Source organism: Podarcis vaucheri (assembly GCF_965113315.1).
Source record: "Podarcis vaucheri genome assembly, chromosome: 5".
Lineage (NCBI taxonomy): Eukaryota > Metazoa > Chordata > Lepidosauria > Squamata > Lacertidae > Podarcis > Podarcis vaucheri.
Window position 1 is genome coordinate 18,328,532 of NC_138763.1, and position 16,975 is coordinate 18,345,506.

Below are 16,975 nucleotides of genomic sequence, written 5' to 3' on the forward strand. Positions count from 1 at the left end.
TCGCGTGTAGAAATCCTTTTGTTGGGATCCTTTTCTGCATTTATTATTTTCTGCTTTTTTATTCATTCATTCATTTAATTTATTTATGCTTGCAATTCCAGGAGCATCTTTAGTTGTCGTACCTTTTTGCTGTGCTGAGGTCATTTTTTCTGCATTTATTCTTAGACAAATTGCTTATATAGAAACAACTGTTTATATAGAAACAATTACAAACCAACTGAAAACTCAGAGGACAAGACTGGAAATGTGTGACCATAATTAGGTTTTTAAAGAAGGTGATTGACACTTGTCAGGTGATTGTCGAAGTGGCTGTAACCACAAATCAACAGGCCTTCAGGGAAGCTCTCTGACGACTAGCTGATTCTCAGAGGGAGGCCCTTTGAGTCTTTGTAGAGAGGTGAATGCTCCTAAAACAGAAGCATTTTTCCTCTCTGCATAGAAAGCAGTATGTGTGTGAAATGTTGGGGAAGCGCATGAGAATGCACAGTATGCTGGGGTGCAACAGTGGGAAAGGGATTTGCCTCCGGACCCTACTTTTGGGGTTCCTGGAGGTATCTGGCTGGCAGCTATGAGGAATATGCTACACTGGGTGGGCCTTTGGTCTGATCCAGGGGGGCTTTTGTTCCATCCTTGATTGCCACAGTGTCTCATGCCATTGTTCCACCAAGCATGACTCAAAGCCATCCAGGAATGTGGCTTAACAACGCTTATGATGCGCTGTTGAGTGAAACTGTATACGTCACAATACGGTCATCAACTGTAGCAGAGACTGTCTCTGAAAGGTGGAGTTGAGAGTTTGTCGTCTGAACCTTAGCAAATAGTATAGGAAATTGGCTTGTCATCCGGTGGAGAAGAGGGACCTGAAATAAGGCTCCATAATAGAGGTTAACCTGCCGTAAGTTATCCCCCAGTGACCAAAGGCATAGCGTTTGAAGATTTAGTGCATTCAGCACTACAAAACGCAGTCGGTTTCCAAATACATGGCATTGCCACAGTTCTGGTGCAGAAATTCTGGGGCATGTAATTGTACAACGGGGGAAAGAATTGGCAACATTAAAGGGTCGGAAAAGAAGAAAAGGGAGAAGTTAATGTCCTCAAAGTTGTACACAGGGAGGGGACAGGGCCTCTGAAAGGGAAAATGAAAAATGGGGAGGTGGCTGGAGAGAGTATAAGCTTTGTCCTTTGCAGGGAAATAAAGGAGAATTAATAACATTTTTTTCCATCAACTTTTCTCTTGCCATATGTAGCCTTGCTTTGTGATCTGATTGGAGACTTTAGGATGCAGTTCCTCACCCTTCCATGAAATATTTTTAACTGATTTTTCCTCCTATTTCAGAGTGAAGTTTGCCACCCTTTAATGCAGTCTGATGTTTCTTTTTTAAAAATAAAAATAAAAATACTAATTATAACAACAATTATCTGAATGAGCATGAGGGGACACTTGCATGGCCTAGAAGCGACACTTGTAGTTTATTTGCCTTTCTGTTTTTTATTGCCAAAAACAAATTCTCAAAGCGTTTGCTACTCTGCTACTCCCAAAGAATAGCTAAGGGTGCTTCCGTGCATGTAGAAAAGAATGAGGACAGATGTGTAAGAGAGAGAGAGAGAATCTAAAAGTCAGCAGAGTAGAGAAAGTCAGATGCTGAACATAACAGGCAACGCAAAGCAAAGCAATTAGACTGCCTCTTCGTAACATAAAAGAGTATTCACTAATTCCTACAGAAGAGAGAAAGAATTTACACAGTGCGTTACTGGGGCTGTTGATTCTGTTGGAGCATCTGCTTGGAGTACTGCTCTCCAAAGCTTGGAAGAGGAATGATTAGTGTATCATTCCATATCATCTGCCACATGGATATGCAATACAACACCCTGTTACCTGTAGAATTGACTTGAATATTCTCCAGTTACTTTTTTTTAAGTAGCCGCAAACCATTTTTGTGGATTCACACGCACACATGAAACAACAGCTTCGTTGAATATTTGCCTTTTTTATCGTGTTTGTTTCATTGGACTGAATCACACGTGATTTTTCTGATTGTGCAGTCTCCTGGTAGGGGAGTTGGTATATGTGCCATAGGCTTGTATGATCCCTCCTTCCTTTAATCCAGGGTTCAGCAAACTTTTTCAGCACGGGGCCAGTCCACTGTTCCTCAGACCTTGTGGGGGGCCAGATTATATTTTGAAAAAAATATATGAACGCATTCCTATGCCCCACAAATAACCCAGAGATACATTTTAAATAAAAGGACACATTCTACTCATGTAAAAACACGCTGATTCCTGGACCGTCCACGGGCCGGATTTAGAAAGTAATGATGATGATGATGATGATAATGATAATGATAATGATTATTATTATTAATTTATTTATATCCTGCCCATCTGACTGGGTTCCCCCAGCCACTCTGGGCAGCTTCCAACAAAATATTAAAATACAATAGTCTGTCAAACATTAAATAATAGTCTGTCAAACATTAAAAGCTTCCCTAAAGAGAGCTGCCTCTCCTCCACATACAGCTGCTGGGTGACCTTGGGCCAGTCACACTTCTCTGAAGTCTCTCAGCCTCACTTACCTCACAGAGTGTTTGTTGTGGGGGAGGAAGGGAAAGGAGAATGTTAGCTGCTTTGAGACTCCTTAAAGGGAGTGAAAGGCGGGATATCAAATCCAAACTCCTCTTCTTCTTCTTCTTCTTCTTCTTCTTCTTCTTCTTCTTCTTCTTCAGATGTCTTCTAAAAGTCTGGTAGTTGTTTTTCTCTTTGACAACTGGTGGGAGGGCGTTCCACAGGGCGGGTGCCACTACTGAAAAGACCCTCTTCCCTGGTTCCCACTTCTAGGCCATGATTGGGCCGGATTCCGCCCCCTGGCCTTAGTTTGCCTACCCATTCCTTAAACACTGCCAAGAGTCAGTTAAAAAAAAAATCAGTCAAGCTGAACTTTGCCATTACATTTGTACTGGCCATCTATGACTTGGGTTTGTCCTCCAAATTAGGATCAGGAATCATACATGGAAGCTGGTTTCTAGTCCTGTTTGGGAGAGAGCAAGTGCAAAGATAGTTTGCCAGTTCAGTTGCAAAAGAACCAGGAAGTAGCAAATGTGAGTCAGCGCATGAAGGGAGGAAGGAGCACATAAAATGCTATGTTCTCAGTCTTCCAAACCATTGTTTGGAGAACTGGACATGTTATATGTGAACCAGCCTGTGCATTCTCTGACTGCTGTTTCAATACTATTTTCTCCCATTACATGCTTCTGCTGGTAATTTCTGCTTCTACACAAACTATTGCTAAATGATAAATCCCTAGTCTTACTAATTCTACCTTGCTTTTCGTCGAGTGATAGCCTAGATTGTGTTCCAAAACATTTCAGCAATGTGTAGACAGTTGCCTCTTCGATTGTCTACTTCTGATCCTTCTCCACTCAGCTCACTCTTGAAACAGTGGGTGAAATTCCTGGGAACAGGGATTTTTTTTGGAAATCCAGAATAGAAGCCTCCAAGTGCAATAGAAATGCCTAGTTGACTACATCTACTTACAGGAGTTGGGGAACCTTTGGCCGTCTAGATGTTGCTAAGCTGATGCTCCTTTCAGCCCTAGCAAGCATGGCCAATGATCAGGGATGATGGGAGTTTGGATACATTTAGATGGCCAGAGATTTCACATACCTGATCTGCTATTTTGTGTACTGCAATAGAAGATCCAGGCAGCATACCTGTAGTCTCCTCTTGTTGGTTATGCAAAGTATCTGTTTTTGTTTTGAATTCAATATATTACTTACTTTTTTTCTGTAGGCAAAAGCACGTATACCAGTAAGGAAATTGGAGGCTGCTCAGCAGTTCCTGAAAACAATAAATCCTGAGGAACCTAATGGCTGCATAAATAGTGGACTGAAGAAGGAAGTTAATGATATATTAGTGAATACTTCAGACATTCCTTCACCTTTACCAAAAATGGCAGCCTACAATATTGAGGTAATTCAGGAAATTTACCATCTGAAGTGTTGTTTGTTTTAAATTCTACGGAAATTTCTCTTTCATAATCACAGCAAAAAGCTGGCCTTTTAATTGTTATGGTATGGATGCCATCCAGTCAAAGGACCCGTTTATTGAGGGTGTGGTTAATTTTTGAGGCATTTTCAGTCCCAGGAATTAGAATCATAGAATCATAGAATCATAGAGTTGGAAGAGACCACAAGGGCCATTGAGTTCAACCCCCTGCCAAGCAGGAAACACCATCAGAGCACTCCTGACATATGGTTGTCAAGCCTCTGCTTAAAGACCTCCAAAGAAGGAGACTCCACCACACTCCTTGGCAGCAAATTCCACTGTCGAACAGCTCTTACTGTCAGGAAGTTCTTCCTAATGTTTAGGTGGAATCTTCTTTCTTGTAGTTTGGATCCATTGCTCCGTGTCCGCTTCTCTGGAGCAGCAGAAAACAACCTTTCTCCCTCCTCTATGTGACATCCTTTTATATATTTGAACATGGCTATCATATCACCCCTTAACCTCCTCTTCTCCAAGCTAAACATGCCCAGCTCCCTTAGCCTTTCCTCATAAAGTACATTCAGCTCTGAAAATACCAAATCTTAGGATTCTCTCCTTGGGGGAGAATAAGGTGAGGATTTTTGACCTCTTGAATTAGTCCATTAGTTAGAATGTTATTTTTTGAAGGGGTATGGCTATATACTTATATTTCACTTGATTGGTTCTAGTGGCCATTGTACACTATACAATGTGTACTATACAATGTGTACTATACACTATACTATACAACTTTTTTCTAGAGGAGGAGCCACCATCCCTGCTTTCCCAGAATGGCTGTACCTTCAGAGCTGAGAGTTTATGCTTGGGTCAGGGTCTGGTCCCCCCCCCCCATCAGCACTTTGATTTCTTTCTCTCTCTTTTCAGGAGTCTTTCTGTTTTTCATCTTGCTCAGTCCTATCCCTTTTAACTAGATGCGGGGACTGAGATTTTGTTACAAGTCAAGGGAACCCCAAAACATTTTAGTTGATTCTTTGCCTTATATTGCACGTCACATCTCCTGGGGCAGTGTTCTGTGTTTTTTTGGCTGCTAATTCTTTCCATAGTTTTTCTTAAAATTTAGGAGGTGGATGGGTGGGAATATTCCATAGCTGCCAGTCGGTCTGGATGGCAGGGGGCAGCTCTTCCACCAGAAAAAATCTAGTGACTAGGAGGTACCATTCCAAATATTGCACAGTGCCATCCAGAAGCAACAGAAGTTAACCCAGTAAGAAAAGTCCATTTCCCCTCTGTTTCCAAGTATTTCACTGGATTTGAGTATGCATAACTGTACTAGATTAGGGCCATTGTGGTCATATATAGAGATTTCCTAATGCAGTCTTGAATTGCATTAGTGATAACTTGGTTCGTTTTGAAGCTTACATACCAGGCTTACTCCACGTTAAAGGTAAAGTTAGAGGGACCCCTGACCATTAGGTCCAGTCGTGGCCGACTCTGGGGTTGCGCTGCTCATCGCGCTTTATTGGCTTCCAGGTCATGTGGCCAGCATGACTAAGCCGCTTCTGGCGAACCAGAGCAGCGCACGGAAACACCATTTACTTTTCTGCCAGAGCGCTACCTATTTATCTACTTGCACTTTGACGTTCCGAGCAACGGGAGCTCACCCCGTCGTGGGGATTCAAACCACCGACCTTATGATCGGCAAGTCCTAGGCTCTGTGGTTTAACCCACAGTGCCACCCACATCCCTTACTCCACGGTACTCTATTCTAAATACCTGATTTCCTTAAATTCAGGAAGCTTTATATATTCCAAGTGTTTGGTATAAAACAGGTTTGTGACCGAATGACATACTGGGATGTATCAGAAATGGGTGAATTTTGGTTAACCCAGATTAATTCTCGAAATTAATTCAGGAAGCATCTACAGAACCTTCTGTGGAGGATAGGCCTGAGAGCCAGAGTGGTGGGTCTTTACTGCATGGTGTGTTTGACGAAGAAGAATCTGCAAAGTCTTTTCAAGAAGCTCTGAATCAGTGGAGAAGTAGAAATCACTCTCAGAAATCTAAGGAGGAACGTTCCTGTCAGGTTGGACCAGGTAAGGATTAACAATTGCTACATAATATTTGGAAAAGAAAGCTGATCTAGCTTACATTCTAAGTATTCCACGTGACACAAGGATAGGTCAGTATTTGACTTGTGAATGATGACAGCGATTGTCCAAAAAGTGGGGAAATATTTAAATAAATTCCTGGGCATGAACTCATATAAGGGACACCTCACTGCCCTGATTACTTGTGGGGTTTAGCCTACACATTTGGCTTGCAGTTTTCATGTATTGGTCAAGGGCTGCACTAATATGAGTTGCATTTTATGCAATTAAATATTATCAATTCTGAATTATTTTCTTAGTATTGTTAATCTCATTGGTTCTGCCAGAGCTGTAGAGCTACTGTTGGCAAATTAATGTGAGGCATGTCCTAATATGTTTGAATGGTAGCTGATAGTTTTCTCTATATTGTTACAGAAAATACTGGTTCCTGTCAGGTGCAGACAAGCCCTCCAGTTGCGAAGAAAGCTATTGAAATTGAATTCAAGGAAGATGGCTTGAAGTATATGGAAAGATTATTGATTAAGAAGCATAGAAGGTATTCGCTGGATTGCTGCAATACACAAGGGACTTTAATCTAATTGCTTATTCTAAAATAGTGCAATCAAAGTATTCAGGCAGTAATATTGGAAAATACTCCTTCATAGGGAAAGGAGTTGCTGATTTAGAATGGTTATTGGGAATGACTTTATGGATGTCAAGGTAACTTAGGGTATAATGTTACCAATAATTCTGAAAGTGTTGAAAGTGAAAGTGTTGTGAAGGGTTGCAATTTTATAAATTGAACTTGAGTATCTCAGTAGATTTGCACATAGCTCTAAGCCAAACCATGGCTTTCTACAAGCAAAAGTGTGTGGTTCCCTTGAGAAGAAATCACATCCCCTTTGCACCTCCTCTGATCCTGCTGCTGCTGCTGCACTACCAGGGCTAAACCGTGGTTTGGCTTAGCATGTCATCGAAACCCGGGCATGTTATTTGTCACACACCAGACGAATCGGGAGCTGAAACCAAGGTTTGTTCTTGGGTTTCATCTTGTGATTTGTCCAAAGGAGTTAAACCATAAAGCCTGGGTTCTGATGACATGCTAAGAACCAAACCATTGTTTAACTCTCAGTAGCAGGACCAGAGGAAGAGCAAAGCAGCTTTGGTCTCTCTGGGATCCTGCATGTTTGTTCTGCACCATGGCACTATGCCTTTGTGTTGTGACTGAGACTCAGCAAAAGACCCAGTCTGGAAGTAGATAACCATTGTGAGAAGTCAGGATCAGTTTTTTCACATTCTCTGTGCATACCAAAAAGAGTAACAGTGTGATAATAGGCTTGCAGTTTTAAAGCATTTCCCTCCTCTTTGTTTTTTTAGAACTCCAGTTGATAAGTTGCCAGATAGTATTATAACAGATGAACTGAAACTTGAAAAGCCGCAGATTAATGAACCTGATGACACTTGGGTTGGAGGAGAGGATGATGATGATGAAGACGATGATGATATAGCATTTGCTCGTTTTGAAGGTTTGCTAGGCTTCTCAGTCCATTATAGTGCACCTTTATGCTCCCAGTGGCAAGCTACATCAAGAATCTGAATGGCTAATCAGGTTTATGGAATAATTGCAATTGGGACATACTGAATTCCCAAAAAGCGATTTGACAATTTACAAAGTTAAATTAAGATGCAGTTGCACCAACACGCAAATGGTGGTATGGAAAGTTGGGAGTGTGAGGTGAAGCTATTGTGCAGCCATTTCATTCCTTGCCCAGAAAGGATAATATTTGAAGTACATTAACCCACTCTCCCCATATGAAAATGGTTGTGTCACCCAGTCCTGAGCGATGCAGGAATTGAGAAGCTTGGGCTTGACAAAAGCCAGCTATTGCAAATGTATTTTTCTTCAGTTTGTGAGATCTTAATACCCTTTCAGTGCTTCCAGTCTGCAAAGTCTGTAGATACAGGGTGCTTTAATATTTCCTTTTTTGTTTGTTTGCCAACTCCACACGGCTGATAAAATCTGGTAGGAGACAAGTGAATATGGGTGTCCTTAGAACCAGTGAATTTAGGGGTGTTTAGGTGATTGTTCTTGAGAAAGGCTCTTGGCTTTTCCTTCAAAAACTTTATGTGTCGGTTACATATTACACTAATATCAGAAATGAAACTGGAAATACACTGTCCAGGCGAGTCCTTAAAATTTTTCCTTTCTCCAGACAATCCCTTGTTACCAACCTTATCCAGATTAGTTAATCCATAATGGGGTTTGGGGTTTTTTTTTGTCTCTGGCTCCATCCATCGCTCTGCCCACCGCACTTACTTTTCTTGTGAAATTATACTGCTGTTGAGCCATCATTCTATCCTTTAGATTCTCCATGTTTTCAGCATCCCCCCCCCCATTCACTGAGCTGTTATTACACATTGTTACTACAGATAGGGATGTTCCTGCTTAGCACAAAGCGTACTACCCTAATGCTTTCAATTATTCACACCTAGAACAAGAGGCAAGAGAATACCTTGCCATTAGCGCTTCCTCAACAGACTGGAATGGCTGGCACTGCAATTTCGCAGCTGCGTAAGAACAATTATTTAGTACAAATCTAAAATACAAACACTGGCAGAGTTTTAATTTTTAATTCCAGCTAAAGAAATGAAAAAGTACTGGGCAGATGTTTCCAAAGGAGAAGAGCCCGAGGCACTTCTTGCAAACGTTGAGTCCTCTCTGGAAATCAGGGTCCTTGAAGACGTAAGTGTTTTATTGCCTGGCTAGTGCAAGTTCAGTTTCATTTGTTGCACTTAGTAGACTTCACAAAATATACAGTAGCATAAATGTGTACAAATGGGATCGCCCACCACATACAATTTCCTTTGTCTGCATTCCCGTGACAGTTAACTTGACAGGCTTGTTTTAACAAGCCCACGGTTGACCGCAGTAGCACGAAGCGAGGTGAGAAGAACACAAATAATCTAAGCAGAGCTGAACACTGGTAACATTAACAGCAGTTAAAGCAGAAAATAAATAAATGTGGGATCCGTTGCATTACAGGCTTGTCAGGAGGAAGAAATATGGACATGAGTTTGAGAAGTGGTTGCAAAAGGCATAATATGCAGCATGAATGGCCCATCTTTCTAACAAATATTCAGGGCAGTTAGAGCTGGGTTGCATTACAAGCCCAAATGTTTCTGCTTTGTTTATGTGTTAACTTTACGTAGCCATTCTTTTAATGAAGGCAGCCAAGGCAGCGGAACATTTTCATGGATTCCCTGGCATCATCTGATGGCATAAATCTAGCCAATATTTTTTGCTACATTTTGAGTCAGGGCTTACCTTGCACTTATTTTTGGTACCCTGGAATATGCTAAATAATGTGCACCAAGAGTGTACTCTTTTTAAGTTACAGAGAGTGCCTTGGTTATGTCAGCAAAAAAGCAAACTCAGCCCTTGTGGCTGGGATTAAGGGGATGGGTATATAGGTCCAGGGGACCCCCTGAATTATAGCCTCTGTCATATTAGAAGGAAAGTGCAGAATTTGCTCTATTTATACCCTACCTACTTATGCTGTGAAGGCACAGCTGACTATGCTGGACCAAACAGGTCATTGATTTTTATAACAATTCTTGTGGCTTCTGCTTCGATGAAATGGATTTGCCCAGTCAACAAGCGCAAAATGAATGCACTGTATTAAAACTATTTTCTACACAGGCTTATTATTTAGAGCAATTGTTGAGAGTCATTAGCTCCCAAACAGTGGCTTCTCTCCTTTTTGTTATCCATCCGTATTGGGAGGCAAAGTGGGATGGGAATGAAACTTGTCCGGTGCAACAGGAAGCCTTTTTAGTTTGTTTAACAAATTTTATATGCTGCTTGGTGGTAAGAAAAACTGTTTTAAGCGGTCTGCAAAAATATAAAATATTAAAATTATCTGTTAAAAATCGGCCCAATCCTCAGACAACCAAGGGTTTGTTCTGTATTGCCTACAGTACCATGTAATTGTTTAGATTTTAGGTTACAGTATTGTGAACATGACTGGGTTTAGGATGGAGTGGACTGAGATTCTCTTTTGAATGAATGAATACGTGAGTTTTCTTTCTGATAAGGCTTGCAAAGAGGAGCCAGAAGAACCTGCCAATTTTGTGGTGTCAGAAGCTGGATCTGATGATTTGATTGATTACAGGTAACGATTACAGCCTAATTATGGAACATGGTTACACACATTTGTGCTGACACATTTTGATTTGCATCCTGCAGTTTTCCCTGGGAATTTTTTATTCAAACCAGAACCTGAACAGGCATATATTAGAGAAGAAAGTAGCCCATTTCATGCGATATTCCAAGGCAAGGGGGCTCCAAGCACTGAAAAGGGGTAGCAGCATCGCACTGCTGGCCCTGCTTCCAGGTCACCTGATTCCCCAAGCCCCACCCCTGATGTCCACACATTGAGTGTAAACACCCGCAAAACAGAAGCCTGTAGGTGTAAACTTCTGGATCCATTGAAAATCTGTTGGCGTATAAGGCTAGGCATGCAGGCTTCCATTTTGCAGGTGCCTATCCATAGTGTGTAGAGCTTGCTGATCAGAAGGTCAGCGGTTCGAATCCCCGTGACGGGATGAGCTCCCGTTGCTCTGTCCCAGCTCCTGCCAACCTAGCAGTTCAAAAGCACGTCAAGTGCAAGTAGATAAATAGGTACCGCTCCGGCGGGAAGGTAAACGGCGTTTCCGCGCGCTGCTCTGGTTTGCCAGAAATGGCTTAGTCATGCTGGCCACATGACCTGGTAGCTGTCTGTGGACAAACGTCGGCTCCCTCGGCCTATAGAGCGAGATGAGCACCACAACCCCAGAGTCGTCTGTGACTGGACCTAACGGTCAGGGGTACCTTTATGTTTACCTATGCATTTTGCAGGTGTCAGAGGTGTGGAAAGGGAAGCCACATTACACCAGAGGCAGGACCTGGAGGCCAATGCTGTTGGCTTTTCAGTGTATAGATGCCCCATTACCTTAATAATGCATGAAGGATCTTCCCAACATAGACCTATTACGAGCATAAGGAGAACCATGCTGGATGAGGCTCAAAGTCCAGCATATATTTCTCAAAGTGACCAGCCAGATGCCTGTGGAACCCCAAAGGCAGAACATGCACATGACAGCACTCTTCCCACTTGTGATTCCCATTAGCTGGTGCATGGAAGCATACTGCCTTCAACAGTGGAGCTATCTGGCTTCTGATTTTAAGTTGTAAAAGCCCCATTGCCTCATCCCCTTCATGTGAGCAATGTGTGCAGAGGCTTCTTCATCTCTTCAGAGTCCGCTTCAACTGAAGGATCTCATCTGCTGCTCAGTCTCCTGAAAATCATATTTTAGAATCTTTAACTTGGCCTCCTTTTCCCTCTTTGTTTCCTGAAACATGTAACACATATTTTTGTACTTAAATTACAGCTTTAAAGAAAAAAAAGCAGTGCAATTAATGACATTTTCTGTGTGGAATGTAAATGCAAAAGTCATTATCCCAGATAAAAATCATAATCACCACACCAAATCAGTATCAAATGGCTTCAGTGTAAAATTATCACATGGTCTGAATGTGGCAGCTGGACTGGTGACTGGGAGTGGTTGCTGAGACCATATAACCCCAGTCCTCAAAGACCTACACTGGCTCCCAGTACGTTTCCAAGCACAATTCAAAGTGTTGGTGCTGACCTTTAAAGCCCTAAATAACCTCGGCCCAGTATACTTGAAGGAGTGTCTCCACCCATTCAGCCTGGACACTGAGGTCCAGCTCCGAAGGCCTTCTGGCGGTTCCCTCACTGCGAGAAGTGAGATTACAGGGAAGCAGGCAGAGGGCCTTCTCAGTAGTGGCGCCTGCCCGGTGGAATGCCCTCCCATCAGAGGTCAAGGAAATAAAAAACTATCAGACATTTAGAAGACATCTGAAAGCAGCCCTGTAAATCGGTAATTTTTTAATGTCTGATGTTTTACAATGCTTCATATGGCTGGAAAAACCCAACCAGATGGGTGGGGTATAATAATAATAATAATAATAATAATAATAATAATAATAATGATGATGATGATGATGATGTGTTTTAAAAGCCTTTCTTTAAAAAGAAGTCATTTTCTCTCTCACACACACACATATATGTATTTATATATGTTTATCTCCCATAGACCTGTAGGAAGTTTCTTTAATGTCATTTCTGGTCATTTTCTGTTCCAATTTTTGTCTTGTACCTCAAGTGGTCCCATGTCGGAAAATCAGAAAACTGAACCTGACGTTTTTCTGGCACAAGCTGGCAATATTACCACCAGGTCATCGCTTTCACCTGCAGCTCAGAAAGAACAGTGTGTAAATATGCTTCATAATAAACAGAAAGAAACACCTCGAGGTGAGCTTATGGTAGTCACTTCTACTGGTAAACGAGGATTTGTGTTGACATAGTTTTCTCCCCCAGAGTAGGTGGTTTGTGTTTGCACAGATGTCTTAACCCGTGGATAAGTGACAACTTCTGTGCTTATTCCCAAGGGCGCACACCTTCCTAAAAACCAATAGTGGGTACCTTTTAACCTCTATACATAACTAACTGTTTCTGTTGACTATGCAGTCAGGCAGGAGGCCTGAATCTCCCAGCATTCAGAAATCTTGGATGAGCCTTTGACCCTTAAGCATCATTCCTGGAGTATGTACCACCGAGTAAAGATTTGTTTAAGGGAAACAGCTTAAGGTGAAATGTGGCAAGAAGGAAATAATAAAATATAGCTATCTGCCTGCTTTCAAACTTACATAGGCGGTTCTTTTGTGGACTGAACCTACTTTGTTCCTAACTTCTATCTGGATGTGCAGCCCCTGAGTGCAGGTCCCTGGTTTTACATGCGAGTTGATGTAACTTGTGTGTTAATGGCCTATTTTAAGGCAGTCATTTGAGAAACTACATGCAGGGATTTGAACTGACACGGTTTCTCTCTCTCTCTCTCTCTCTCTCTCTTGCTTCAATTCTTTAGCAAGAGCACCTTTTGCAGAGTCAGGAAGAGCAGATGGCGCTTGGGGCTGTTCCGGCGCAGAGGAAACGGTTCCTAGCACCCCTTTTAAAGTAGCTGCAGCAAAAGAGAAACATTCGAAGACAAGGAAAATTAGCACTCGCAAGAAATCGGAGCAGGCTTCTAGACCGCCCAAATCGGCTCCGAGGGAACCTTGCGCAGCGATGTCCGCAGAGTCACACGAAGCGTCGCCACTCACTGCCAAGTCTTCAGTGGTAAAAAATAAATAAATAAAAGGAATTAAACTCCACTTTTGTTTTTTGGGGAGAGGGGGCAGGGGCCATTTCCTCGTTATTGGTTGAACTATTAGTAGAATAACAGCGGGAATAAATGTCTGTCTTGTATGGCGCAATGCACTTTTTTTTTCATTTCATCTTGTGAATGGGGCCATTTTTGTGCCAGTTGAACCACTGCATTGTTTCATCTGTCCGGAGGGATGAGAAGAGCAGGTGTGGGGAAAGGGGACAGTACAGGATGCAGAAGGAAAGGAGGTTTCTTATTCCCAAGTCTCTACAGAAGGAAGGGCTCTGGCTCAGTGAGAGAGCATCTGTTTTTCATGCAAGAAGCTTCTGGGTTCAATCCCTGGTATCTCTGGGTAGGGCTGGGAGAGAAATCCTGAAGGGTTTCTGCCAGTCTCAGCATAAACCATGAAGCTCTTTGGGTGACCCTGGACTAGTTCCTCCTCTCAGACTAGCCTACCTCATAGGGCTGTTGTGGGGATTAAATAAGAGGGAGAACCAAGTATGCCACCTTGAGCTCCTTGAAGAAGAAAAAAGGTGAGGTATAAATGCAGCAAATAAACAACAAGCTTCTACCCAAGCAAGAATAGGGAGGTAAAAGCATAGGTTGGCTCTACCTCCTAGTTGACTGCTAGCATTTCCTCTCCCTCACCCTGTTTCATTTAGGACTCTCTGGTGGCAATATTTCCCATTCATAGAATAATTCAATGAAAGGATCCAACAAATGGAAAAGATTCATTTCAATGGATTATCCACATACTTTCCCCCATGGGTGGCTCCCTGAACAGAATCCAAGAGGAAATCCCCAGCAAGGGGGGAGGAAAATACTACCCACCCTCCAAAAGTATCTCAAGGGAGCCCCCCACCCCCATTTTTCTCCCATTCTAGGAACGAGGAGGCCCCACGTAACTCCTGCCTGGTGGGACATTAGGAAGATGATTTTCTCCTCCTCCTCTTCCTCTTCCTTACTATTTTAATCTCCCATACATCCACACAATTGACTTTGGGGGAGGGTCTTGAGAGTGCCTGAAATTGGAGGATTTCTTTTTTAGTTTAGAGGCAATTGTGATTAATTGGTACATAATCTGTAGAACTAAAGAATACACAGGCAAGAGAGCATTGCTTGCGGAGGTTGTGTTCCTGCCCCCCCATGCATGTCGATGGAGCACGTATCAGTGTTCTCCATCCCCCTTGCTCCTGTTTTGCCCCCATTCTGCTTTCTTCTGGGTCCCAAGGGACCTGCACATCGACAATCGTCCTTCAATTGGATGCATCTAAAATGGTTGCTGCCTGTGTAATTTTTTTGTGCCTGCATATTTTGCTTTCCGGCAAAACTCTATGAACATAATCAAGCAAGAAATTAGGATTCTGCTAAAGGAGTCATCTTTAAAAAGTTATATAAGTGTAAACTATTTCTTTAATCCATTCTGAGTTACAAGCCAATGGTCAGCAGCTCAGCAGGGCCACAGTGCAGAGAAAGCACAGAGAAAGTTTCATTGTTATCATGCTAGGAGGGGATGATAGAATAGTTCTTTATTACATACTACTACTTTCCTTTGGGGATGCGGGTGGCGCTGTGGTATGAAACCACTGAGCCTCTTGGGCTTGCAGATCAGAAGGTCAGCAGTTTGAATCCCCACGACAGGGTGAGCTCCCGTTGCTCGGTCCCAGCTCCTGCCAACCTAGCAGTTCGAAAGTGCGCCAAAAAAAAAGAGCAAGTAGATAAATAGGTACTGCTCCAGTGGGAAGGTAAACAGACTTTCCGTGTGCTGCTCTGGTTTTGGTGTTCCATTGTGCCAGAAGCGGCTTAGTCATGCTGGCCACATGACCCGGAAAAATTGTCTGTGGACAAACGCCGGCTCCCTCAGCCTGTAAAGCGAGATGAGCACCGCAACATCAGAGTTGTCTGCGGCTGGACTTAACTGTTGGGTCCTTTACCTTTACCTTTTACCTTCCTTTATTTTTGTTTGATTTGGCTTTCTTAGACTTTGATGCCTTCCTAGAGGGGTTTCAAACAGCATCTAGGAACAATATTGGCCAAGTTGTTTATAAGTATCTGCCCAACACCCCTTCTGCAAAAAGCAGAAGCCGCATCAGTAGGTCAGACTTTCCACTGCCTAAGTCACTTATTATTTAAGGAGTAAGCAAGGGCAAGGACTAGATTTGTTCATTAAAAATTAGACGGAAAAAATATTCCAGTGTGGCAGATTTAGAGGATATGTTTCTAAGATGAGCTGTGGTTTTTTTGGGTGGTTTTCTCTCTCTCTCTCGTTGTTAAAGTGTGTTTTTGGTTATATAAATTGAAGATTGATTAAAGGGCAGATTGATTATTTACTTGATAAGATGTTTGCTTTCCCTAAATATGGCATATAGTTTTTTATGGAATTGCATTTTGTGTATGCACTGTTGATTTGGATCTTGATTTTTGCTGTTATGTTGACAACCACAATTTTTATTTTAATTTAAAAAATATATACAGAAAGTGAAGAGAAATAAGAAACAGTGGCTCGGAATTTGCTCTCATTCATTAGCTCTGGAGGGGCTAGGAATACTATTAGGGACTCAAATTGGAGGAAAACAGATCAGTAGCTTGCTGGACTCTAACCTTGGCAGGAATTTCAGAATATTCTTAAAGCAGACATTTGGGAAACTTTGAGCCTGCATTCCCAGCAACCCCAGCCATCATGGCCAATGATATGGGGATGCTATGAGTTGTAGTTGCAACAAAATCTGGAGGCCCACAGACTCTAAAGTCCTTGGTGACACAGTATATAATAGAGGATTTTTTGTGCTTGCCTTGTAAGATGTACATCTAATGTATTTAATGCAACCACAGCAATGCAGTTTTTGTGACCTTTTAAAAGTCTGAGTTTCATTTTTATGCATAATTTCAACCCTGTGTAACTAAGCGAATTTCAACATTGCCAAAATTCCTAGCTTTTTGAAGAAAGACAAGATAATACATGTGGATAACTTTAGCTTTTTAATATCCGTATGATATTTAAAGAATAGTTTTAAGGGTAAAGCTGTACACCATATGGCGCTGTGGGTTAAACCACAGAGCCTAGGACTTACTGATCAGAAGGTCGGCAGTTCAAATCCTTGCGATGGGGTGAGCTGCCGTTGTTTGGTCCCTGCTCCTGCCAACCTAGCAGTTCGAAAGCACATCAAAGTGCAAGTAGATAAAGAGCTACTGCTCCGGTGGGAAGGTAAATGGCGTTTCCGTGCGCTGCTCTGGTTTGCCAGAAGCGGCTTAGTCATGCTGGCCACATGACCCGGAAGCTGTACGCCGGCTCCCTCGGCCAATAAAGCGAGATGAGCACTGCAACCCCAGAGTCGGCCACGACTGGACCGAATGGTCAGGGGTCCCTTTACCTTTACTATTAAACCATTGTTCAGGATTGGCTGCAAACCAGGTTGTCAAACTGATTGAATCGCATTTTCCAACCAGGATTAAAGCGGCCATTGTAAGTATACTTTGTTGGGAGCAAGTCCCATTGAACTCAGGGGCCTTCCAAGTAGATACGCATAGGATTACATTGTCACTGTTCCATCTGTGTCAAGCAAACCATGGTTAAGGCAGATTTTCAGCCTCTCCCAATTGCTCTTGCTTGCAAATTGACAGTCAGGCCATGTTGGTGTTTT

The 16,975-nt window shown here is 42.5% G+C and overlaps 1 protein-coding gene across 2 annotated transcripts in view; it reads left to right on the forward strand.

Moving 5' to 3' along the window:
* The window catches only part of ZBBX (zinc finger B-box domain containing), a 45,501-nt gene that overhangs the window by 20,676 nt on the left and 7,850 nt on the right, over positions 1–16,975 (forward strand). For both annotated transcript variants that reach the window (XM_082224089.1, XM_082224090.1), the window contains exons 8-15: positions 3,787–3,966; positions 5,891–6,071; positions 6,501–6,621; positions 7,443–7,591; positions 8,705–8,808; positions 10,161–10,237; positions 12,294–12,442; positions 13,056–13,306. In XM_082224089.1, coding sequence (XP_082080215.1) covers positions 3,787–3,966; positions 5,891–6,071; positions 6,501–6,621; positions 7,443–7,591; positions 8,705–8,808; positions 10,161–10,237; positions 12,294–12,442; positions 13,056–13,306 — 1,212 coding nt within the window. The remainder of the gene's footprint in view (positions 1–3,786; positions 3,967–5,890; positions 6,072–6,500; positions 6,622–7,442; positions 7,592–8,704; positions 8,809–10,160; positions 10,238–12,293; positions 12,443–13,055; positions 13,307–16,975) is intronic.